At 28.9% G+C, this 25,954-nt stretch overlaps 9 protein-coding genes across 9 annotated transcripts; 7 read left to right on the top strand and 2 right to left on the bottom strand. All coding sequences in view use genetic code 12, as the record gives it.

The window, feature by feature from the left end:
• Positions 1-141: 141 nt before the first annotated feature.
• On the top strand, positions 142-735 carry KGF55_005315 (uncharacterized protein; the record flags this gene model as incomplete). Its single annotated transcript, XM_051760315.1, has 1 exon — positions 142-735. One exon carries the CDS (start codon positions 142-144, stop codon positions 733-735), a length of 594 nt encoding a protein of 197 aa, XP_051611975.1.
• Positions 736-750: 15 nt separating this feature from the next.
• MET18 (Met18p) lies at positions 751-3,723 on the bottom strand (the record flags this gene model as incomplete). Its single annotated transcript, XM_051760314.1, has 1 exon — positions 751-3,723. One exon carries the CDS (start codon positions 3,721-3,723, stop codon positions 751-753), a length of 2,973 nt encoding a protein of 990 aa, XP_051611974.1.
• Positions 3,724-4,445: 722 nt separating this feature from the next.
• KGF55_005313 (uncharacterized protein) lies at positions 4,446-6,626 on the top strand (the record flags this gene model as incomplete). The annotated part of the gene is made up of 1 exon (XM_051760313.1): positions 4,446-6,626. The coding sequence occupies one exon, from the start codon at positions 4,446-4,448 to the stop codon at positions 6,624-6,626; it is 2,181 nt and encodes a 726-aa protein (XP_051611973.1).
• Positions 6,627-7,286: 660 nt separating this feature from the next.
• On the top strand, positions 7,287-9,551 carry KGF55_005312 (uncharacterized protein; the record flags this gene model as incomplete). The annotated part of the gene is made up of 1 exon (XM_051760312.1): positions 7,287-9,551. The coding sequence occupies one exon, from the start codon at positions 7,287-7,289 to the stop codon at positions 9,549-9,551; it is 2,265 nt and encodes a 754-aa protein (XP_051611972.1).
• A 629-nt stretch (positions 9,552-10,180) lies between these two features.
• KGF55_005311 (uncharacterized protein) lies at positions 10,181-12,439 on the top strand (the record flags this gene model as incomplete). Its single annotated transcript, XM_051760311.1, has 1 exon — positions 10,181-12,439. The coding sequence occupies one exon, from the start codon at positions 10,181-10,183 to the stop codon at positions 12,437-12,439; it is 2,259 nt and encodes a 752-aa protein (XP_051611971.1).
• A 731-nt stretch (positions 12,440-13,170) lies between these two features.
• CAS4 (Cas4p) lies at positions 13,171-20,742 on the top strand (the record flags this gene model as incomplete). The annotated part of the gene is made up of 1 exon (XM_051760310.1): positions 13,171-20,742. The coding sequence occupies one exon, from the start codon at positions 13,171-13,173 to the stop codon at positions 20,740-20,742; it is 7,572 nt and encodes a 2,523-aa protein (XP_051611970.1).
• Positions 20,743-20,941: 199 nt separating this feature from the next.
• Positions 20,942-22,075, top strand: KGF55_005309 (uncharacterized protein; the record flags this gene model as incomplete). Its single annotated transcript, XM_051760309.1, has 1 exon — positions 20,942-22,075. One exon carries the CDS (start codon positions 20,942-20,944, stop codon positions 22,073-22,075), a length of 1,134 nt encoding a protein of 377 aa, XP_051611969.1.
• Positions 22,076-22,133: 58 nt separating this feature from the next.
• On the bottom strand, positions 22,134-23,906 carry KGF55_005308 (phosphatidate phosphatase; the record flags this gene model as incomplete). Its single annotated transcript, XM_051760308.1, has 1 exon — positions 22,134-23,906. The coding sequence occupies one exon, from the start codon at positions 23,904-23,906 to the stop codon at positions 22,134-22,136; it is 1,773 nt and encodes a 590-aa protein (XP_051611968.1).
• A 138-nt stretch (positions 23,907-24,044) lies between these two features.
• Positions 24,045-25,874, top strand: BZZ1 (Bzz1p; the record flags this gene model as incomplete). Its single annotated transcript, XM_051760307.1, has 1 exon — positions 24,045-25,874. The coding sequence occupies one exon, from the start codon at positions 24,045-24,047 to the stop codon at positions 25,872-25,874; it is 1,830 nt and encodes a 609-aa protein (XP_051611967.1).
• Positions 25,875-25,954: the final 80 nt, after the last annotated feature.

Here is a 25,954-nt window from a genome sequence, read left to right as displayed (position 1 = left end):
CGTTAATATTCATATTATTAATTTTGAGTCAGTCAAAAAAAGACATTGTTTATTTGGTAGCCCGAATTACTTCAAATTAAAAAGATCATCTTGATCTCTTTAGAAGAAATCAACTACATTTATAAATAACTCAATCAAGACATGTCATATACCTCCAACTCCTCAAAGCATCAAGCCGAATTAACTGTAAATAGGCTCTTTTCAGATATACTACATACACAACCGAAAACCCAGAAAAAGTCCAAGAGGGATCAACCTTTATCCACAACTCAAATACTAACGAACCAACTCAACTCTCAAAATCACAAGATATCGAAAACTAAGAGCAGCACACAGAAGAAAAAGCAGAAGAAGAAAGAGCTTGAGGATAAAAAGTTTCAAAAATTTGTGAAGTATAATATAATCATTAACAAGACACCTGAAGAATTAACTGGTGAAGATAAATCGTATTTAAAGAAATTAACAAAAAAAAACATAAATTTATTGAATAGTTATAAAATTGATGATTTCGAAATTGAAACAGAAATGGAAAATGTTAAATCTGATTTGCTACAAGATTTAACTCCAAAAAGTGGGAAAAGATTAAGGAAAAAGAACTTAAATCTTACAACGAACAACAATCGTGAGAAGTTCATTAATTTTGATGAAAAGGTGAAGAAAGGACTAATCTCAATGCCCGGTTTGACTCCTGGATTAGCTCCAGTAGATTATGACGATGAAGATGAATCTGATTAATTTCTAAAAATGCATTTATTTTAATTCATATATAAATTGTCTTAAATCAATAGCTAATTTTCTAATGCTCCTCTTTTTATCATCCAAACAACTTTCTAAATCTTTCAATGTGGATTTTTTATACTTTTCAACAATTTCAAGTTCAAAGTTTTGAAATATTAATAAAAGATCATTTAAACTTAATTTTTTGACTTCTTCATTAGTGTTTGAAGTTGAGATTAGTATTAAATTTGAAATTATCATTTTTAAATTTGTTAAAATCAAAGAATTGTCTTCAATTATTATAATCTCCAATATTTTTAATGATGATCTATAGATTGAGGTTTGATTGATTGAAAATGATTTGAGAATGAAGGGTAAAAATTCAGATAAATGTGGGATGATGATGTTTTTTGAAATGTTTGATATTATTTGTGATAGTATTTCGTAGTTTAAAATTGATTCTTCAGTATCTGAATCTTCAAGCAAATAAGGTAAAATTATTTCAAAAATTTGTTGTTTGTATAATAATTTGACATTTAAATTGTTAACTTTTGAAATCAATTTCTTGGGTAATGATGGATTTTGAAATATGGACAATTCATAAAATAAAATAGGTAATGATTTGATTAAAATTGGGTTTTTCGTTTCTTTATATAAGTTTAATTGATCTTGTAATAATTTAATACCGGACTTGTCCAATTTGGAAAGCAATGCCCTCAATGACCAGATGTATATTTCAAATGCCTTAAGATCCTCGGTAATCAAAGACAAGTTATATAAATTATCAAATTTATTGATAAGTAAACACATATGTTGAAGGTATTGTATTCTTAGAAATTGATCACTTATCGAGTCTAGACTTTGTATAGTTGAAATGATATCACCATCAACATTTAATTTGCATGATTTATCTATAGCAGATAAAATTTTTGTAAAAATGACAATATTTGCGGTTGGTTCAGTTTCATATAACTTATACTTTTCATGAAACTCATTCAAAAGTGACTGGTGTTTAGTCACATCTATGAATCTAACAATTTGTCTAAGTAAATTACTAAATAACTCGATGATTACAAAATTATGTTCTCTTTCTTCAATGAGTCTTAATAGTTTAGGAATAAAATTTTTGGTCCATGAATTAGTCAAAAATTGATTTATAATCTCAACTTTATTAAACAACTTTAAAAAAGTCTCAAGTGTCACTTCTAAAAATTCATCCAGAATTGAGAATTTAAATAATCTTATTGATAATACTTCAAGTACTTGATAGTTCACACACAATTCACTAAGTACAGCTAATGAAATTTTGAATTGCAATAAGTCATCATAATTTAAGGTATTTAATATTGGATTTATAATAAATTCTATGACCAAATTTGAAACTTTAGAATCTTCCATTAAAGGAGTCAAATTATTTATGATTTCCTTAATCACGATATCACCTGGTGTCGATTCAAATAGAATGTTTTTAAATATGTCCAAAATTAACTCAATATTTGTTTTGCTTAAAAAATTTGGAATTTTTATTAAATTTATCAATTGTTGTATAGTTTTACATCTTAGTGTTTTTTCAATATTTGATGAATTCGTCAAAATTTGACTGAAAAATATTAATAAATGATCTTTATAATTTTGTAATTGAGTTTCTTGATTTGGATGAGAAACTAATAAAAATCCAAAATTATCTACTAATTCTCTTTGTTTTTGAATATTCAATGCAATTTCCTCATTCTTATCTTCATTCTCTTCTTCATTTCTTGTTTCAATATTCAAATATTTCCCCCAAACTTTATTTAAGACATAATCAATGACTAAATTATAATTTTCAACTGATGTACTTGCAAATGTTGCTAAAATGATAATTGCTTGTTTTGGTTTTTCTTTTAAATTTAATTCCTCTATTGCTTGATCTAACATTACATTAGGGACAGGTAATTTTTTAATAATATTTTCAAATGCAATTAAAGTTAAAAATAAAACCTTTTCCTCATCATTGTCGTCGATCGCATCAAAATCTCCAGGTATGATACTATCGATAGGTTTGAAAACCGCAGCATCATTATGAAGTATCTCGAACTTCAATGCATTCCATAAAGACAACCAGTGCTCTTCAATTGCAGTCGAGTCGTACTGTTCGATACATAACACGATGGTCTTCAAAGTGTCATTTCGTATCATTGGATTGGTTGATGCTAATTTTTCAATCAAATTTGGAAAAGATTCGTAGGCAAATAAGGATTGTGATGCAATAACTTTTCTTAATTTCGTCTTCAATTCTTCTGATGTGATTTTGTAAGGATCATTTGAAGGAGGTGAAAAACTTATAGGAAAATAACAAAAACAAACATCAAATAGTTCCTGAATGAAAGTAGTATGTGTATCATTTTCTTTATCAAACTTAAAGGTCGAATTAATTGTCTCATTCAATTTGAAAGAAAGTAATAGATTTCTTGGATCTTTTTCTCCAGATGCAATATGTAAAAAGGTCTTGATGAATAATTCATTAATGTCATTTATTTTCGTTAAAATTTGGAAAACTTCATGCCTTACTTTGGCTAAATTTTTTCCAGTGTCATAATCATTCAATATTTTGTTTAATATTTTCTCATTATTACTTGATAAATAATACTTTTGAGACATCAACAGATTAATCCCTTGTAAAGAATATAATAAACTCAATTTATCATTGAATTTATTCAATAAAAAATCAATCATAACATTGATATCTTGTCTTGATAATTGAGTACCACCAACAGTTTCACTAAGTAGTTGAATACTTTTAGCTCTTATTAAATCATTATCTGATGTGAGTGAAGATCCTAGATTTTGAATCAATTGCAATAAGGTCAATTTTTTGGTTTCAAGTAAATGAATTATATCATTCACGTAAGTTCTAGCAATTTCGTCGTCATTCCCAATGGATGCAAGATATTGGTTGATTAAAATCGGTACGGAAGTGGAAGAATTTGCCGTTGGAATGTTGGTAGGATGCTGTTGACTAGACATGATGTATATTTGATAATGTTGCAAAGAATTGATAAAATTAAGTTTCTACAAAATAAGATGAATATTTTTTCTAAAGGTTTTAAATTTTGGTTGCAAAATTTTCGACCTTCACAACTTTTGTTTGTTCGAAAACCATTAAACGAATACCCATAATCGTTGAAAACGCCTTCTCAATAAGTAGATAATATAACATCAGGCAAGCTGTCATAATAATACACTGGTTATAAGAATAAAATTGGGTCACATGATATTCTGGTAGCGAGAAAGCACAGTTTGTGTTAAAAAACAAAATGAGACCAAAAGTGCGTGCGATTAAAATAACGAAAGTTAATTTATTGATTAAATAATTATTAATAGAAAGACTTTGAATTATTAACTATTAATAACTTATTCATTATCATTTTGAAAATGTTTTCATTCATTTTATATTATTTTATACCTATTCAATACCATCTGTAAGGTCTAACAATCAGATCATTCACATTTGTAATTCATTTTGTGTAATCAATGGATTTTCAACATAGTGAAATTTGCAAATAATCTTCAAGTTTCGTAAAGGAGATTTTGAATTGGACTTTTGAACTTTTCAAATCTCGTAAATGAGATTTTAAATTGAACTTTTGACCCTATTTCAAATTCAATGTACTGCATCACTATCAACCATCATCATCATCATTTTTAACTGTCCCTAAATCTACAAAGTTAAATCAAAATAATAGGGCATGACTATCACTAGCATTATAGAATTACCTATAGATATAGTAGAGAAAATTATTAATTTAGTTGATGATAGAGATTGTTTATTAAGATTAGCAAGAATTACTTATTTTAAAGATATAATTTATAAAAGGTTATTTCCAAATTTAAATATTTTTCATAAGTACTATGATAAAGCTGATGGTAAATTCATTTCATTTTACTTTGTATCAAAATTTCTTAACTTTTTAGATGATTATAATTATGTTCCAAATGAAATTTTAACAAATATTGATACATTATATGAATTGTTTAAAATTAAACATGTAAGTTTTAAGAGTACAAAAATCAATTTGATTATTCATCCTTATCATACAATTGAAGATTTGGAATTTTCATTTAAAAATTTTAAAATAAATTCAATTACTGTAGAACCTGATTTTGATTATCAATTAACTGGGAAACACTACGATAAGACGCTTTATTTGTCTCAATTTGAAAATGAAAATGTCCGAAAGCTTACTTTTCCAAACACCTTGGATGGGTTTTACATGAAATACAATAATATTTTTTTAAGGAATTTGCCATGTTCATTACATGAGTTAATTTTAACAGAGATTGATGACTTGAATTCAATTAAATTACCTTTATCATTGAGATCATTGACTTTAACAAAGTGTAAGATAAGTGGAGTAAAGTTAGATTTGCGTTATCTTCATCAATTGAAGAATTTTGAAATAGAGGGCATTTTTCCAAATCATAATGATTTTTCACCGGAAATTTTATTACTACCATCGTCAATAGAATCAATCTGTTTGAGTTTTTATGATTTTCGAAGTTTGAATAATTTAAGCGATTACAAAAATTTGAAAGTTTTAAAACTCATGCGTTGTGATGGATCAATTTTATTATTTAATACAATTTTACCTCCTCATCTAGAACATTTGCTGATTGAGAAAATTCTCCCTCAAGAGGTAAATCCTGATGATATTATATCACATGGTGAGACAATGAATTTGAATAATGTTGCTATAGATTACCCACCGGAAGACCAACCCGAAGCAGACTCACTTTATAAAATAATTGGTGGAAATATTTTTCCTTCAACTTTAAGAATTCTAAAATTGAATGATATTTGGAATCTTATGCTTGAATTCCAGTTGAATTTACCTAATTTAGAAGAACTTGAAATTAGTAATTGTCCTTTTTCCAATCCACTTAATTTTATAAATGAAAACTTGATTAATTTGAAAAAATTGACTATTTATCGTTGTTTTAACAGTATAGAGCTTGTTAAATTTCCTAAAAATTTAGAATACCTAAATCTTCAAGATAATGGCATAACTTCTTTTAAACCATTTAATTTCATACATTTGATTAGACTTAAACACTTAATTGTTAGTGATATTCGATTAAGTAGTATTACTGAACAAATAGCTCCAAATTTAAAAATACTTGATGTTTCAACTGCTGGAGTGAACAAATTATATCATCAAAAAAATTTAGAGAAATTGACTTTAACAACATTAGCAAGTCTAGATGATATTTATATCAATAGTTTAAAATATCTTAAATTAACAATTACAGATGATTATTTCTCATCCAATTTTTATGACTACAAGTTTGATTCATGTTACAATTTAAAAGAATTGAAATTAAGCCTTCAAACTGGTAATATATCAAGTTTAACTTTTCCTGATACAATTGAAATTCTTCACATTAATTTTAATTATTATGTGGCAAAAAAGATTGAGAATGACTCTAAGAAAAATCTTTTTGATATATCAAATTGTTACAATTTAAAAAATTTTAAATTAGAAAATGGTAATCTAGAACAGTTTAATTTTGATAATTTACCAAAAAATTTAGAAGAATTATCAATTTTTAATATGAAAGTAAAATCAATTCACGGTTCTTTAAAAAATTTAAAAAATTTAAAATCACTTAATTTAGAATCAAATAGAATTGATAATAATGGACTTAAAAATTTTTTATTTTCATCTCCAAAATTAGAAATTATTAATTTAAATTGGAATTATATTGATAATATTGATTGTATTAGAATTGAAGATTGTCCAAGATTAGTTGAATTAAAATTGAAAATGGATTCACTGACTAAATTGTATATTACTGATGAATTCAGGGAAAAATTAAAAACAACTTGTCCAAGATTAAGTGTAATTCGAGGTAATGAAGAAACAAATTAAAGGTCTCCTATTGCTTATGGTAGTGTTTATTAGTTAGAAAAGAATGCTATAGGTTGTGGAATTTGAATTTTACCATCTTCTGTATAAGAAACTAAAAATGCAACATGTGTTTACTTTAATGCATTAGTTATTCAAATCTTAAATGTATAGTTTCTGAGTTTGGGATGGAGATTGTAAACGAGAAAAGTGTACTGTACCTGAGATTGGTCTAGTTATATATGAGAATCAACTTGGTAAAGATATAGTACTTTCAAAATTCGAAGATCAACTCACAACCTTAATTCGAATTGACTAATTACAACTCTTGTTTGTCTAATGGCCTTTAATCTTTGATGATATCCTCTCAGTAATCAGATGATGTAGCATCTTGCAAACTGTCATTGTAACAAACTGATGTATGAAATTGAATTGGATCTCACGATATTTTGGTAGCGATCTATAGTAGTTATGAAATTTAAAAATTGCAACATTTTATGTTATCAGTTTCATTATCTTCATTATTACAATTTCAATCAACTTTTAACTTAGTTACAAGGGTTCAGCAAGCACCAAACTATGATTCAAGTTNCATCTACATTACTTCATTACCATCAACCTTCAACCATCATCATCATTTTCAGCCGTCCCTAAATCTACAAAGTTCAATCAAAAAAATAGGGCATGACTATCACTAGCATTTTAGAGTTACCTATAGAAATAGTAGAGAAAATTATTGATTTAGTTGATGATAGAAATTCTTTGTTAGGATTAGCAACAATTACTCATTTAAAAGATATAATTTACAAAAGGTTATTTCCAAAATTAAATATTTTACATAACCGCAATGATAGTATTCATGGTAAATTCATTTCATTTTACTGTATATCAAAATTCCTTAATTTCTTAGATGACTCTAATAACTATGTTCCAAATGAAATTTTAACAAATATCGATACATTGTATGAATTGTTTGAAATTAAACATATAAATTTTAAAGATACAAAAATCAACTTAATTATTCATCCTTATCATACAATTGAAGATTTAGAATTCTCATTTAAAAATTTCAAAATAAATTCAATTATATTAAAACCTGATTTTGATTATCAATTAACTGGGAAACACTATGATAAGACACTTTATTTGTCTCAATTGGAAAATGAAAATTTTCGAAAGCTTACTTTTCCAGACACTTTGGAAAAGTTCGACATGGGATATAATAATTTATTTTTGAGAAATCTGCCACATTCATTACGTGAGTTAAATTTAACAGAAATCGATGATTTGAATTCAATTAAATTACCTTTATCATTAAGATCATTATCCTTAACAGATTGTAAGATAAGAGGGGTTATGTTAGATTTGAGTTATCTTTATCGATTGAAGAATTTTGAGTCACAGAAAACATATCGTGTTGAAAATGATTTATCATCAAAAAAATTGAAACTACCATTGTCAATAGAATCAATCTGTTTGCTTGTTTGTGATTTTCGAAGTTTGAATAATTTAAGTGATTACAAAAATTTGAAAGTTTTTAAACTCAAGCGTTGTGGTGGATCAATTTTATTGTTTAACACAATATTACCTCATAATTTAGAGCGATTGCAGATTGAATCTATTTATCAAGGCTCAGTTAGGTTTCGTGATATTATGTCACATGGTGAGGCAATGAATTTGAGTAATGTTACTATAAAGTACCCGCCAGAAGATCAACCCGAAGCAGACTTATGGTATGAAATCAATGGGGGAAATATTTTTCCTTCAAGTATAAGAATTCTAAAATTGACTGACATTGCTTGTCTTGAACTTGACTTCCAGTTGAATTTACCTAATTTAGAAGAACTTGAGCTCAGTTATGCTCGTCATTGCGATATACATAATTTAATAAATGAAAACTTAGTTAATTTGAGAAAATTGACTGTTCGTTGTTGTTCTACCATTACAAAGCTTATCAAATTTCCTAAAAATTTAGAATACATAAGTCTTCAAGATTATAGTATAGATCCATTTATACCATTAACTTTTATACATTTGGATAGGCTTGAGCATTTAATTATCAGGGATTATCCTGAAACTGTTGACGAAGATCCTGTAACTGTTAGTGATAATCATTCAACTAGTATTACTGAACAAATAGCTCCAAATTTAAAAATACTTGATATTTCATTTGATGTGAATAAACTATGTCATCAAAAAAATTTAGAGAAATTGATTTTAACAACATCAGCAAAAGCAGATGATATATATATCAATAATTTAAAAAGTCTTAAACTAACAATTAAAGCTGTTCATCATTTAAATAAATCATCCAAATTTTTAGATTACAAGTTTGATTCATGTTACTTTTTAAGAGAATTAATATTACGTCTTGAAATTGATAATATTTCAAATTTAACTTTTCCTGATACTGTTGAAATTCTTGATATTACCTGTAAATTTAGTGTTACAAAAATGAATGAAGATGATTTGCAGAAAGATCTTTATAATATATCAAATTGTCACAATTTAAAAAATTTTAAATTAAAATTTTGTAATATAGAATATTTTAATTTTGATAATTTACCAAAAAATTTAGAAGATTTATCAATTACTTATTCCAAATTAAAATCAATTCATGGTTCATTAAAAAGTTTAACTAAGCTAAAGTCACTTAATTTAAAATCAAATAAAATTAATAATAGAGGACTCAAAAGTTGTCTATTTTCATCTCCAAATATAGAAATTATTTATTTGAATGGTAATTTTATTAATAACCTTGATTGTGTTAGAGTTGAAAGTTGTCCAAGATTAATTGAATTGAATTTAAAAATGGACTCACGTGTTAATTTATATATTACTGATGAATTTGAAGAAGAATTAAAATTAACTTGTCCAAGATTAAGTTTTATTAGAGGTTATAAAAAAATAAATAAAAAGAGTCGTATTGTTTATGGTAGTAATTATTAGTTACAAAAGAATGTTATAGATTGTGGAACTAGAATAAAAGGTTACTACGTTCTGACGAGAAACCAAAAATTGCAGCTCGTGATTGTAAACGAAGAAATTGTACTTTACTTGGGATTGGTTTAGTTATAGTTGAGTATCAACTTGGTCAAGATATAGTACTTACAAAATTTGAAGATCAACTCACAACCTCAATTCGAATTGACCTATTACAACTCTTGTCCGTCGTAATACCATTAGACAAACATTCCTAATCTTTGATGATATCCTCTCAGTAATCAGATTATCTAGCATCTTTCAAGCTGTGACAAACTGATTGTAAGAAATTGAATTGGATCTCACAATATTTTGGTAGCGATCTATAGTAGTTATGAGATTTAAAAATTGCTGATTGTATGTTATCAGTTTCATCAACTTCATTATTACAATTTCAATCAACTTTTAACTTAGTTACAAGGGTTCAGCAAGCACCAAACTATGATTCAAGTTTGGCAAAGAAGATTTTGAATGGGGCTATTGAACACTGTTTCAAAGTCATCTACATTACTTCATTACCATCAACCTGTATCATCATCATCATCATCATTTTCAACCGTCCCTAAATCTACAAAGTTCAATCAAAAAAATTGGGCATGACTATCACTAGCATTTTAGAGTTACCTATAGAAATAGTAGAGAAAATTATTGATTTAGTTGATGATAAAAATTCTTTGTTAGGATTAGCAACAATTACTCATTTCAAAGATATAATTTACGAAAGGTTATTTCAAAATTTAAATATTTTCCATAACCGCAATGATAGTATTCATGGTAAATTCATCTCATTTTACTGTATATCAAAATTCCTTAATTTCTTAGATGATTATAATAATTATGTTCCAAATGAAATTTTAACAAATATTGATACATTATATGAATTGTTTGAGATTAAACATATAAATTTTAAAAATACAAAAATCAATTTAATTATTCATCCTCATCATACAATTGAAGATTTAGAATTTTCAATCAAAAATTTTAAAATAAATTCAATTATATTAAAACCTGATTTTGATTACCATTTAATTGGGAACTATCATAAGAAACTTAAATTGGAAAATGAAAAATTTCGAAATCTTACTCTTCCAAACACTTTGGAAAAGTTTGACATGGCATACAATAACATTTTTTTAAGGAACTTGCCACATTCATTACGTGAGTTAACTTTAACAGAAATTGATGATTTAAATTCAATTAAATTACCTTTATCATTGGAATCATTGTCTTTATCAAAGTGTAAGATGAGTGGAGTAATGCTAGATTTGAGTTATCTTCATCAATTGAAGAGTTTTGAATTAGAGGGCAGGATTCGAAATGATAATAATTTTTCACCAGAAAAATTGAGATTACCATCTTCAGTAGAATCAATCTGTTTGAACTTTTATGATTTTCGAAATTTGAATAATTTAAGTGATTACAAAGATTTAAAAGTTCTTAAACTCAAGCGTTGTAGAGGATCAATTTTATTATTTAATACAATATTACCTCCTCATCTAGAACATTTGCTGATCGATGATATCTTTGAAGATTCAGTGAATCCCGATGATATTATATCACATGGTGCAACAATGAATTTAAATAATGTTGCTATGAATTACCCTCTCGGAGACCACGTTGATGAAGAAGACTTATGGTATGATATAATTGGTGAAAATATTTTTCCTTCAACTTTAAAAATTTTAAAATTGACTGACATTGGTGGTCTTACACTTGGCTTTCAATTAAATTTACCTAACTTGGAAGAACTTGTAATCAGTAGTTTTATTAAAGGCGATTATGAGAGTTTTATAAATGAGAACTTTATCAATTTGAGAAAATTGACTATGATTTTTTGTTTTGCCAGAATAGAGCTTGTTAAATTCCCTAAAAAATTAGAATACTTAAATCTTCAAGATAATGGTAGAACCTCATTTGAACCATTAAATCTCATATATTTAAACAGACTTAAGCATTTAATTATTAGGGATTTTCAATTAACTAGTATTACTGAACAAATATCTCCAAATTTGAAAATACTTGATATTTCATCTGCTGGAGTGAGTAAATTATATCATCAAAAGAATTTAGAGAAATTGACTTTAACAACATCAAGAAAACCAGATGATATTTATATCAATAATTTAAAGAGTCTTGACTTAACAATTAGAGTTGTTGATCGTTTAGAAGATAGATCATCCAAATTTTTTGATTACAAGTTTGATTCATGTTGCTATTTAAAAGAATTAATATTACGTCTTGAAATTGGTAATATATCAAACTTAACTTTTCCTGATACAATTGAAAGTCTTGATATTACTTGTAATTTTAGAATTACAACATTTTATGGTGGTCCTGATAATTTTGAAATCTCTGATACAAAATTGATCAAAAATGACTTGCAGAAAGATCTTTATAATATATCAAAGTGTTACAAATTAAAAAGTTTTAAATTAAAAAATTGCAATATAGAATTGTTTAGTTTTGATAATTTACCAAAAAATTTAGAAAATTTTTCAATTATTAAATCTAAATTAAAATCAATTTATGGTACTTTGAAAAATTTAGAAAATTTAAAATCACTTAATTTGGAATTAAATAGAATTGGTGACGATGGACTTAAAAATTGTTTATTTTCATCTCCAAAATTAGAGATAATTGATTTAAATTGGAATTCTATTGATAATATTGATTGTATTAATATTGAAGATTGTCCAAGATTAGTTGAATTGAATTTAATGAATCAACTGATTAAATTTCATGTTACAGATGAATTTGAAGAAGAATTAAAATTAAGTTGTCCAAGATTAAGCGTAATTAGAGGTTATAAAGAAACAAATAAGAAACGTCATATTGTTAATGGTAATGTTTATTAGTGGCAAGAAATCTTTATATGTAAATAGAATTGAGATCGGAGGCAAGGCTACATAGATAAAATTGAATTCGATAGAATATAGAATTGAAATGAAGAATGAAATTTGAAAATAATGTTTGGGCGTCTAGGTGGTATATAGCAGTATTAACTCTCATGACATCATTTCTCAAAAAAAATTGAATGGCTAGGAGATCTTTTAGCTTAACGCACAATGACAATTCTTAATTCAATTCATGCCTTGAGCTTGAGGATTTAATTGAACAGACCATTTGAGATCCTTTAAAAATTTGATGTTTTGAACCATTGTCGGAGAATATTTTAAATATGTTTTTAATTTTGTGAAATAGCATGTCTTCATGTGTAAACACTAGGACTATTCCATTGTAAGAATCGGTATAAAAAGTTAGCTGCAGTTAGCTCCCCAATTCGAAAGAAAATAAGTGGGTACAAGTCCCCATTTATCGAAGGAGTTAATATTCTGGTTTAGATTTAGGCTAATAGCCTAAATAAAATACGATTTTATATTATTATGTTACTCGTTACACAAAATAATACGAAATCTAAAATCTTACATAAAAATTATATTATGAGATCAATAACCTTATATAATATTATCAAGACTATCTAGAGTATTCATAACAGAAGTTCAAGAATAGAAATCAGCCTAAAGCAGTTACACTATTTTATGAATAAATTTCACAATAGCAACTCCAACAGATCGATTTTAATGATATGATCGAAATACCTGACTTGAACGATCTATATATAAAGTCACAACCAGATAAATCATTTAATCAATTTCATAATAACAATAATTTAAGTAATGGAATATATAATAATACTGTTATCACATCCAATAATTCCTCATCAGATTTATTATCAAACTCAATAGACATACATAAATTATCAGATCCAAATATATCGATTGATCATGAACCAGAAATGCAAGACGTAAACCATTCAGGTTTATCATTTGATGCAGAAAATGATATAGCTCCGCAACATATTGACTATACTGTTGGTTTGTCTTTCCTACCAAATGATTTAAAAGAACATAAGACAACTTTTAAACTACAAGATCCACCTCAACAACTACAAAACCAACGACTAAATCAACAACCAGACCAACAACAAAATCATCAAATCTATCCACAATTGCCACCACAGGATTATCAACAACAGAATGGGGATCTGCAAACTCAACAACAAATCAAGACCAAATTATCTTTGAACCAACTGCTTGCATCACCAATGTCAATACTTCCAAATTATGATCATACAGAACCTTCGCCTCAATTACCACCTCCATTATCATCTTTATCATTACAAAACGTACTAGCAATTGATCATACTGGAATTTCCAGAAAAAATCTAGCGACTGATTTCAAAACACCTGCGGAATATACATTGCATATAATCTTTACACAATTTGTACGTCATGCTGAAAGGAAATTGAATATTTTTTTAAATTATCCTAACAACAATGAATCAGCATTGTTTAAAATTTTTGCAGAAGGAGCTGATCCACAATTTGATAAGATTGTTGCTTCTTTAGGATACATTGCTAGAAGAAAACCAAAACCAGTGATTGATAGTGTAATGTTTTGGAGAAAATCTAAAAGTGAAGTTGCTACAATGGCAGCTATGGAAGTGGATAAAGCTTTACAATTTGCAAAGTCAAATAATATTGCAACTTCAAATGATCATGCTAACGGAGCATCACCGGCTCAATCTGCAACATCAGCAAAACGAAGTCTAAGTTTAATGAGAAGTAAAAGTTTATCTAAAATGGCTCACAGACGAAATCAATCAAGTGCATCTGCAGCTTCATCCATTGAAACTACCAATGAATTTAAAAGGAAACAATTACTAGAAATTCAGGTTTCGAATGCTAAACAAACAGCTGTCAACGCAGAAAAAAAATCATTAGTGTCAATATACATTCTATGTCGAGTTTTAATAGAAGTTGTTAAGCAAACATCATCTGAGGTAATGGGTGAAGATCTAGGTGACAAATTGGAAGAAATTGTTTATACTCAATTAAAGACAACTGACCCTGCTAGCACAAGCCAGTCAATCATTCGTGCAGCTAATTGGAATTTGTTTGCCCAATTACTAGGAATTATGTCTGAAAAGAGGTTTTTGAGTGTAAGCGATAGATTTATTTTTGATTTAGAAAAATTACCTCAAAACATTAAACAAGAGGATGAACCGAAGCTATATCTATTAATATCAGGGATGCAATATTTAAAACTAAATCATTATCCGCCAGAGTTATTTGAAGACAGTAAAGAGTTCATCCAAATCTTGGCAAAATTTTTCGAGAGGACAACAAATGAATCGATCCTTTATGCATATTGTGATTCGATTGCCAACTTAATATTACCATTAGCTAATAATTTGACAGCAGAAGCAAATGATCCAGGCTGGAATGAAGGTATAGAAAAGATCTACAACAAAGCGATGTCAGTTCCCTATCCTGGTTGGGCACATTTATTAAACGTGATAACTGCTACATTATCGGTTTCTCGAAAAGATTTATTTTCGTCTGTATGGTTTTCAATCATTGAATCGAATTCATTCAAATTGAAACCTAAGGTGGATGTACAAGACAAAACAGTCTATATTTTATGCATTACTCGATTATTATGGGTCTATTTCAACAGAATTCCAGATTCTTTAAATTTAACAGTTAAAAGATTAGATGATCTTTTCAATTTGATTTTTTTCAATTTACCAAAAAAGGGTCAATGGTTAACTGCTGATCCTCAATTAATTCATGCACTCACCAAGATGATACAAATTATTGGATTCAACCATTTGAACTACACGTTAGAACATTTGTTAACGAAGTTGATGAGACAAGGATTTAATGGTAGTCTAGATACTTTACAACCAGAAAAGATGATCCTAGTAGTAAGATCATACTTAGCTTTACTATCAGAATTTGAAAAAGAAGAAAAACCAAAATTCCCTTATGTGGATATTTTTGATCAAAATATGAATGAAGAGGAAATTGGTGATTTTCAATATGTCGCTAAAAATAGTACCAATATTACCTTACATGAAGAATTAAGTAAAAATTTCGGACTATTACTAAAGCTATTAGATGCACAATACGGTTCTACAATGATTGAAAGCAAGTCCTCCTCATCAGGTTCAGCAAAATCACAATCATCTTTTGGTTTTCATTTTGGCTCGGATACAACATCATCGAAAGCATTACATTTAGAATTATTTGCTGACTTAATAAACTCCATACCATTCACAATAGCTTTTAACGAGTCTCAAGGTGGATTCAAACAAATTGTCGAATTGCTTGCTAAAAATGCCATTCACGAAAATGAGTTGATCCAAAACGCTTGTATGAATGCATTGAAAAGATTATCGAAAAAGAAAAATCCCACAACATTATTAACCATTTTTGCAAAATTTGCATTTCAATTGTCTGAGAAAACGAGCTCCACTTATGATTCCACTTATTTGAACTCACCAAGTTTTATAAAATTACTTAAATTATATACTGATTTGCTTGAGACTTGGTATGAACTGTTTCAACTTGAAAAACCAGATGTATCTAATCCATTGGCTCAAGATGATGAATTAATGAATAAAGATGTTTTGAATGAGTTATATCAAATAAATCATAAAAACCAAGATTTATCGAATTTGGTCACAAGATCAAAACCCAGTGATGAATTAGAGTGGAAAACAATAATAAACCTGGTGGAGGAAGTTGAGGGTAACGGTTTATTTTTCATTTGTTCTCAGGATTCTCAAGTCAGAACGTGTGGTGTTAACATACTACGTATAGTTGATAAATTTGATCAAGCTATTTATAATTTAACTAACGACGACACCATTAATGAAAATCCATCACCAAAAAAGCATTCGAGAAGTTCTTCCAAATTTGCTGCAGATGTAGGTACAAGAATTATACATGTTCTTGAAGGAATAGACTTTCATGACTTAATCAAACCGTATAAGAAAGAAGTAAGCTTACCTGAACGTCAAAGGTTGACTAAAATAAAAAATGATAAAAAAATTTTAATCAAACTCATTGAATCTGATCATGGAATTGATTCGACCATTTGGTTTAGATTATACCCGAAAATATTAGAGATTTTGTTTGAAAAGTGTCCTATGCCTGTTGCTATGTGCAGAAATATTGTATGTGTAAGTCTAGTTCAAATGTATGAACTAATTTTGGAGTACTCGGATAGTCACAAACTTAATACTTCGTCAATATTTGCATCAAAATCTTCATTCAATGTTGCACCAGAAGTGTTGGTAAATCAATGGAGATTGTATCTTATATTTGCATGCACATCATTAACTGCCACGAATGAACAAAAAATATCTTTCCCTTCACAACCTACTCATGGTAGAAAAAAATCATTACAAATGTTCATTCAACATCAGAAAATTACAAGTGCAAAATCTATTTTTAGAATGGTTCTACCTTTACTAAAATCTCAACAATTAATGGTAAGAGAAGCAGTAATAGTTGGATTGAGTCAAATAAACATCAATATTTTCAAAACCTTTTTAGAGAATATACCATCAGCGATCAATGAATGGAATACCGACATAAGAAAAAGAGATTTCGCAGAAGATAGATTTAGGATTGAAATTGTTCATATATTAATGAATTTGACAGGTAAATTCAAATCCAATGAAATGATTTATGATGATGATACAATTATAGCAAATCTAGTATCAGTGGTGAAAAATGTCAAGACATTTTTAACTATCAGTTCTGTGCAAATAGATATAGACTTTCAAAGATTGAGAAGATATTTTTGTGTCTTTTTAGAAAATGTATTTTTAGGCCTTAGAGATAAAACCTTATTGGACAAATGGTTACCATTCGAAGCAAGAATATCATGTTTCAATTATTTGAAAGAATGGTGTGGCTATGGTGATTCTGCTGGAGTTTCAGAAGAGCGTTACGCGATTATAACAAAAAACATAAATCAACAACAAAAAGACTCGGCATCAGCGATAGCATTATTGGAATTTGAAAAGAAGAAATTACAAAATTCAGCATTAAGTTGTATGGCTATATTATGTTCTGGAGAAATCAAACAAAACATTGAAGATTTGGTGGTTGTTTCATTTGACGTCCCTGTTTTATTGAATTGGATTCAATCATTATTGGAATCAGATAATGATAAAGTGAATGAAATTGGGAAATATGCTTTAAGAAATTTATTGACAAACAATTTCGACAACACAGATATTCAATCATCCACCATAAGACAATGCTGTACATCCAAAAAATCCATGCCGATCTACTTTTGTACATATGTGGATGTATTAGTGAAAAAGCCTAAAGTTGAAAAAAAATTATTAGACGAATTGGTTGTTTTAGGATGTTTATTATGTGGTAATCAAAATTTCGATGTCAGACAATCTGCTATTACTTTATTGAGCAGTTTATTTGTTGAAGGTGATCTTGAAGACTTTGTGGAAGACATATGCGGAGAAAGTTTGACAATGAGAAGAAAAGCATTGGCTAAATTATCAGAATCCCTAAACTCTGATGCTGAAACCTCGCATATCAGATTATCAATTTTGTTCAATTTTTTCAATTTTGTTGATGAAAATTCTAGAAAAACATTGTCCATCATTATGGTTACTATTTTAAAAAACATAGCTTTGAAATACAAGGAACCAAATCAATTAGAGGCAACATCAAATATGATTTTAAATAACTTATTTGAGATATCGATAAAATATGAGACGAATAGCTCCACAGAATTGGAAGCCATGTGGATTGCACTTGGAACAAAAGAAAATTTTGATATCATTGTTGACTATATTTTAAAAACTTGTTTAGATAGTAGAAATACATTGTTTGTTTCCAAATCAAGACAAGTTATAGATTATTTAGCATTTTCACATCCTGAGAAATTGTACGTCGTTGAAAAATTAATCAAAAATTTACAACCTAAAATGATGATTCCTCCACAACCACAATCCATTAAACTTAATTTAACTAAAAGTTTTCCATATGTGGCAGATTTAACTACGTTACATTGTGAGAAGGATGCAGCATTTTCGATGGGACAAATATCAATGATATTTCTAGTTGATTTGATCAATAGCAAGAATGATTTCATACTACAAAAATTGCCCTTATTATTACATATTGCATTGACATTATTGGATCATTATTTAGTAATTGTTAGAGAGCAAGCTAGTAGATTATTGATACATTTAATCCATTCATTAGCAATAAGTGAACCCAAAGCTAAAGAAATTATAAGTTTATTGCGTGATAAAACAGGTGAATCCCTTTGGGTGTATGATGATTTAAATAACGATAAGAAAGGTGCTAGAACTCCAAACAAAATGATTATGTTGGTCAGAAACATACTTCATATATTCAACAATATCGCTCCAACTTTACAAGATGACTGGAGTAGAATCGCATTAACTTGGGGTACAACATGCGCGGTCAGACACAGTGCTTGTAGATCATTTCAAATCTTTAGAGTTCTTATATCATTTTTGGATTTAAATATTTTGAAAGCAATGTTTCATAGGTTATCAAACACTATTTCTGATGAAACTGCAGATATTCAAGGATTTGCAATGCAAATTTTAATGACTTTGAATGCTATTGCTGCTGAATTAGATTCTCAAAAATTAATTGATTATCCACAATTATTTTGGTCCAGTGTCGCTTGTTTGAGTACAATTCATGAACAAGAATTTATTGAAGTCTTATCAACGATGAATAAATTTATTCTGAAAATTGATTTGAATGCTCAGGATACTATTAATTGTTTAATATCAACATTTCCACCAAAATGGGAAGGTAAATTTGAAGGATTACAACAAATTGTTACAGTTGGATTGAGATCATCTACTTCATGGGAACCAACATTAAATTTTATTGATACTTTATTGAGATTAAAAGACTCTCAAATTGTTGGAACTGGTGATTCCAGAATCATCATAGCTTTAATTGCGAACATGCCTAGATTTTTGGATGCTTTAGAAAATAATACAATTACACCGGAAATTGAAACCACTGCTGTTGGTATTAGTAAACTAGCTGAAGCTTCTAATAAACCAGCTTTGGCTAAAATTTTAGTCTCATTATCCAAAAATAAATTCAGATCCAAAAAAGACTTTTTAATTCAAACTGTTACAACAATTCAATCATTATTTTTTCCCGAATATGAAGTAATGGTTTTAATCTCATTATTGAAAATGCTATCAAATACCACTGAATTTTTCAGAAAGCAAGTGTTGGTGTTTTTAAAGGCTATAATTCCTCATATCGACTTCAGGAAAGAAGAATTTATTGGTTTGGGAGCTGACTTAATTTCACCGTTATTGCGTTTACTATTAACGAATTTTGCTGATTCTGCATTGGAGGTATTAGATGAGGCTGATATCATTTCTGGTTCTCAATTAGATAAAGATATTTTAAGAATGAGTCTTGGTAATACTGCTGTCAAAAAGGAATATGAGAATACTGCTACATTGTTTGGAATACCGGAAGAAAGTGGTTGGTCTATTCCCATGCCAGCAGTAACATCTGCAAGCACGAGGAATAATGTTCATGCAGTATTTTCAACTTGTATACCAGTTGTTGATGAAGAACAAGATAAGGAACAACAAGATGATCATGATGAAGAAATTCAATTCCACATGGAAGATTATTATAGTCCAAATGCACCACAAGATACACAAGACACAATATCAATGAGTGTGGAGGAACCAGAAGTATTATTAAGTAATATGTGGGCAGCCCTAGACGACTTTGATAGTTTTTTTACTACTACGGAGAAGGCTAAGAAAAGAAATACTGCAATACATTCAGCATCTGAATTGAGACATAGCAAAGTACCATCGTATTCGCAAACTCCCATTGAAAGTGCTCCAAATACTTACGACAAGAAAGTTTCAGCTATTTTAAATAAAACTTTAACATCAACACCATCATTTAGGAACAACTTGTTGGAATATATAGGAGAGAACGAACCATCGCCTGCTGTTTCCACTAGAAGATCATATATACCATTCAGAAGTAAAACTTTGAAACCAAGAGATATATCAACACCAATGACAGTTAATTCAGTGGGTTTTGAAAATCAAAAGACTCCTCATCAAACACCATCCACAATATCAATGCCAACATCTTTCAAGACTCCGTTGATTTCAAATAAACCATCTTTTTCAAACGTTATAGGTGACGCGACAAATACAAATTCAACAGCTACACCAACAGTTGCTCCTGATAATGGAATTCGTCTTGTATCAAAGAAGAGATCAAAAAAGAAGTAAGTAGACCGATGTATCATTTTATCAAATTTATGAATTTTATGATGACAAAAACATTCTCTGCTTCAGCCGTATGTTCTTCTCTTACGTCATTTGGTTGCTCAAACGAAATTGTTAGCTTGAAAAAAGAAAAAAAGGGCCATTAAAAAAAATTTCAATCTGATTCAAAGACTCTCAATCATCACAAGACATCTACACGAGAATGCCACCAAAGAAAAAACAAGGACAGCCATCTGACAAGAACAAGGCCAAAGCTAAGGCTAAGTCTGCGGAAGACAAGGCATTTGGTATGAAAAATAAAAACAAGTCAAAGAAAGTACAACAACAGATAAATCAATTACAAGCAGGTGTAGATGGAGGATTAGCAAAAAGGAAAGAAGCAGAAGCAAAGCGTAAAGCAGAAGAGAAGAAAGCAGCAGAGGAAGCCAAAAGAGAAGCTGCCAAATTATTCGGAATACAACAACAAAAAGTACCATTTGGAGTGGATCCTAAATCAATATTTTGTGAATTTTTCAAACAAGGCGTTTGTACTAAAGGAAATAAATGTAAATTTAGTCATGATCCAAATGTAGGAAGAAAAGATGTGAAAAAAGATTTATACACAGATGCCAGAGATGAAAAGGAACAAGATACTATGGATACTTGGGATGAGGATAAATTAAGAAGTGTCATTTTATCAAAACATGGTAACCCTAAAACTACTACTGATAAAGTTTGTAAATATTTTATTGATGCAGTAGAGAATGGGAAATATGGATGGTTTTGGGTTTGTCCGAATGGTGGTAACGAGTGTAAATATAAACATTCATTACCTCCAGGATTCGTATTGAAAACTAAAGAACAAAAAAGACTTGAGAAACTAGCGGCAGAAAATGAACCAAAAATAACACTAGAAGAGTTCTTAGAATTAGAGAGAAGCAAATTAGATAAAACTTCTTTCACACCAATAAATATGGATACATTTAAAAAATGGAAAATAGATCAAAAACTAAAGAAAGAAAATCAAAAACAAGAAGATGAAAAGAAATCTGGTAGAAGACCATTAACAGGCAGACAAGTGATATTAGAGAAATTTTCAAACAAATATTACACAGAAGAAGATGACGGAGACGAATCTTGGGATTTATCACAGTTCAAAAGTAGTCTACCGGATGATAGTACTGAAACATTTAAGGACTATGGTGATGGAGATAATGTACAAGAGTACTACCAAGCCGAAGAAGAAAAGCAAAATAATATTGAAGGTCAGACTCATATAGATGAAAATGGAGAGTCGAATGGAACGCATAATGACGGTGATGATACCAATGGCAGTGTCGAGAACAACGGTACTTAGTTACAATAAAAGAGTTACACAACAGAACACATTCGATCATAACAATTAGTCAAAATTTCTATTTATTTAGTTCTTTCACATAATCACAACTCTTTTTAAAGAATTCATTATCGTCATCCATAAAAATTTCCAAAGTTGTATTTGTGTTTCTTAACATTAGTAAAGCTTCTATAATTCTTCTAATCCATTGTGAACCTTTTCTATCATAAATCTCTAAATCTTTAAAACCTTGAGTATCAAAAATACTTGCAAATTCTTGATCTTCCTCATCATATGTTCTTTTTCTTTGGGGTAAAGGAGGTGGTGCAACTTCTGATTCACCGTTTATAGGACTTCCATCTGATGCTACATTTGATGATGTTGGTGGATGTTGGTGATTTATCGGTATAACCGTTTTGTCAATTGCATTTCCTTTTAAATTTGATGGTTTGGCTGGTTTTATTGGAGTAAATTTCCTAGCCGGTGGAGGATCTGATAAATCTATTAAATCGGGGGTTTCCTCTCGAGGCGGTGTTGATGGCTTTGGTATATTTTGATACCTCGAAGCCTCAGATTTCTTCAATTTCCACGTGTCAATCAAATATCTTATTTGATCCAAGATGGAATTATCATCCATATCAGACAAAGACTGACTCACCACTCGAATGTAAATTTTGGACACTTGATTAGGAAAATCCACTGCTAAATCAACATAAGCTTCTAGATCAACTTCTCCTGAATCCCCAATGCATATGAATTTTTTATCTGGAAAATCAGTCAATATTTTATGCAATGTCTTTCTTTTCCTTGATTGTGACGGTTCCAAAATTATTGACATTATATTACCGAAATATTTTTTCAAATGTATTGAGCCATGAGGTAGTTTTGATGCATCAATGTATTCATATATACAATCAAATAATTGCCAAGGTGAATTACTAACATAAAAAAAATTAACGTCCTTGGAATACAAATTTTTATACCAATTTATGATGTTTTTGATAGACCAGCTATCAATTGTACCTGTCAATAAATTTTTCATTATTATTTTTCTACTACCGGTGATTCCAGTATGTTTTATTGTATCATCAATATCACTTATGATCCCAAGACCTGAGTTTGGAATAATCATAACTTCACCAATTTTGAAAATTGTTTCATCGACTACTGATCTTGCAATAATTATCGATGGTTTATAATTTACTTCAATTGTGGTTTCAAAATTTCCACTTTTATCCGAAATGATTTCATGCTCCGTTATATTCTTCTCATTGCTGTTTTCTGATCCAATTGATATTTTTAAATGGGCATTGGCTACTGACTTGGCTAAAAATCCAGCTAATCTTTCTTTAATTCTATCTTGTATTATAGGAGAATTAGTACCATTATAACTTTGATTAAGGATACTTGATCTATTCGAATCACTAGAAGAAATTGATTCTGTATCGGAATCTTGTCCCCTACTTGCATTAAATACTTCTTGATTGAACTTGTTATCATTCTCTAACTCAACTATCTCTTGTTCTGCTACAAAATTGTCTTTTTCTTTGATAACTTTATTTATGGCAGACATAATGAGTCTATTTTTCCTATTTGGAGCACCTGGAGCAAAGACTAATCCAGAAACATCTACTAAATATTTATCTCTTTGTTGTCGTGTGTATGTTGGGTATAATTGTATCGTAGTATCCTTAGGTAGTATTAAATTTCCATCTTCATCGTATACATCCGGATTGTTTATGAATACTCTTGATGCATTTGTAGCTAACGAATTGACAGATGTAGATATTCTCGGTACATAATTGTCCCTTGTATTCTTCGCTAATTCAAGTAGTCGATGTCGTCTTGACATTTGTAGTACTTAGATAGTTGAATGTGTTATCAATATCTCTTTAATTGCATAGTCTATTGTAAGATCAATGTAATTTTTATTTTTCCATACTCAAATCAATTACGGAGTTGAAATATAAAACTCAACTTTGACAAAGAAATGTCACTTGAACAGCTATCAATTGGTAATGAGTTGAAGGATTCTTACAAAGCTACTTCTAACTGGATCAATAATGGGATCAATTTTTTAAGTGATATAGACCAATTTTATAGAGAGAGGGCACAAATTGAAAAAGAATATTCAAATAAATTAAAAGAATTAACCAAAAGATATTTTGAAAAAAAGGCTAAAGTATCATCAAATTTATCAGTTGGTGATGAACCTCAAATTACACCAGGATCACTAGAGAGTGCATCTGTTGTTTTATGGACTGAAGTTTTAACACAAACAGAGGCAATTGCCGAAGAGAAATCCAAATTTAGTCATGAATTAACAATGAAAGTTGGAGATAATTTGGTTAGTTTAAAAGGAAAATGTGAAAGGATAGAAAGACAAATTTCACTGATTCATGATTACCTTGTCAGTGAAAAGAAGGGAATTGAAGAAGAAGTAAATAAGTCTAACAAGCATTACAACACGTTATGTCAAGCTGCAGAAACTGCAAGAGATAAAAATCAAAAAGCACCTAGTGATAAACATCAAAGGAAATTTGAAGAAAAAGAAGTGGAAATGAATAATGGGAAAAATGCCTATCTAATAAAAATTAATATAGCAAATAGGTTAAAAGATAAATATTATTATCAAGATATACCTGAAATACTAGATTATTTACAAGAATTAAATGAAGATAGAGTATCATTATTGAATAAATTATTAAGAAATGCAAATATCATAGAGAGAAATCTGTTGGATCGTATAAAAGAAAGCCTTCATACAATAGACAAAACAATTGATAAAAATAATCCAAAATTAGATATTGCAATGTTTATAAAACATAATACGATTAATTGGGCCGAACCTCAAGATTTTTATTTTATACCTTGTTCCTTTTGGCATGATGATGAAAGTTTAATTATTAAAGAACCAGAACTTACTGAATTAAGAAGGAGATTAAACTCAGCCACAAATGATTATAATAGATTAGAAAATGCATGTCTTGACGTTAAACAATCACTAGAAGAAAGTACGAATCAAAGGAAACAGACCGAAGAAAACATTACATTAAAATTTGATGGAGGTTTACAAAATTCATTGACGTTATTAAGTAAATTTATGAAAGAAGATACTAATAGAGTTAAAAATGAAGTTGAAATAGAAATAATTCAAAATTTTGCTGGTGATAAAGATTTAAGTTATACAACTCCTGTCACTCAGAAAAAATCTAGATTTGGATTTTTGAAAAAGAAAACCCATCCTAAAAACGGAGAAACACAAAATTATGATGATAATCAATCACTACATACGGTTAAAACAAATAATTCAGTTCATAGTGGGATTTTTAACCTAAGAAGAAACAAAACCACGACATCAACATTTAGTTCAAGAACAGGTGGTGGAGATGGAGGTTCAATTGCTAGAGCATTATATGAATATTCCCCTACAAGTGCAGATGAAACAGGTATAACATCTGGTGAAGAAATAGCAGTAATAGAATTAGATGATGGATCAGGTTGGACATTAGTTAAAAGTTCACAAGGTCAAGGATTAGTTCCAACATCATATATAGAAATTATTAAACAAGTTACACCTACTACTACTACTCCCAAAAAACTGGCACCACCAACAGTAGCACCAAAAAGAGGAGCAAAAAGAGTTCAATATTTAGAAGCTCTTTATGATTATCAAGCAGATGGAGATGATGAATTGACTATACATGCAGGTGATAGAATAATATTGGTTCAAGATGATACGGAAGGTAATGGATGGACTGAAGGAGAATTAAATGGAGTAAAAGGTATGTTTCCGACAAGTTATGTAAAAAAAGTTTGAACCTAGGGTATTTGGAATTGAGATATATAGAACTAGATATGAATAAACAATTATGTACCTAGATTTTACCGTGTCTTTAC

The sequence above is a fragment of the Candida pseudojiufengensis genome (assembly GCF_024610245.1).
Source record: "Candida pseudojiufengensis strain CBS 10847 chromosome Unknown scaffold27, whole genome shotgun sequence".
NCBI lineage: Eukaryota > Fungi > Ascomycota > Pichiomycetes > Serinales > Debaryomycetaceae > Lodderomyces > Lodderomyces pseudojiufengensis.
The sequence above is the reverse complement of the archived record's forward strand: the minus strand, read 5'-3'. Positions and strand labels throughout refer to the sequence as shown.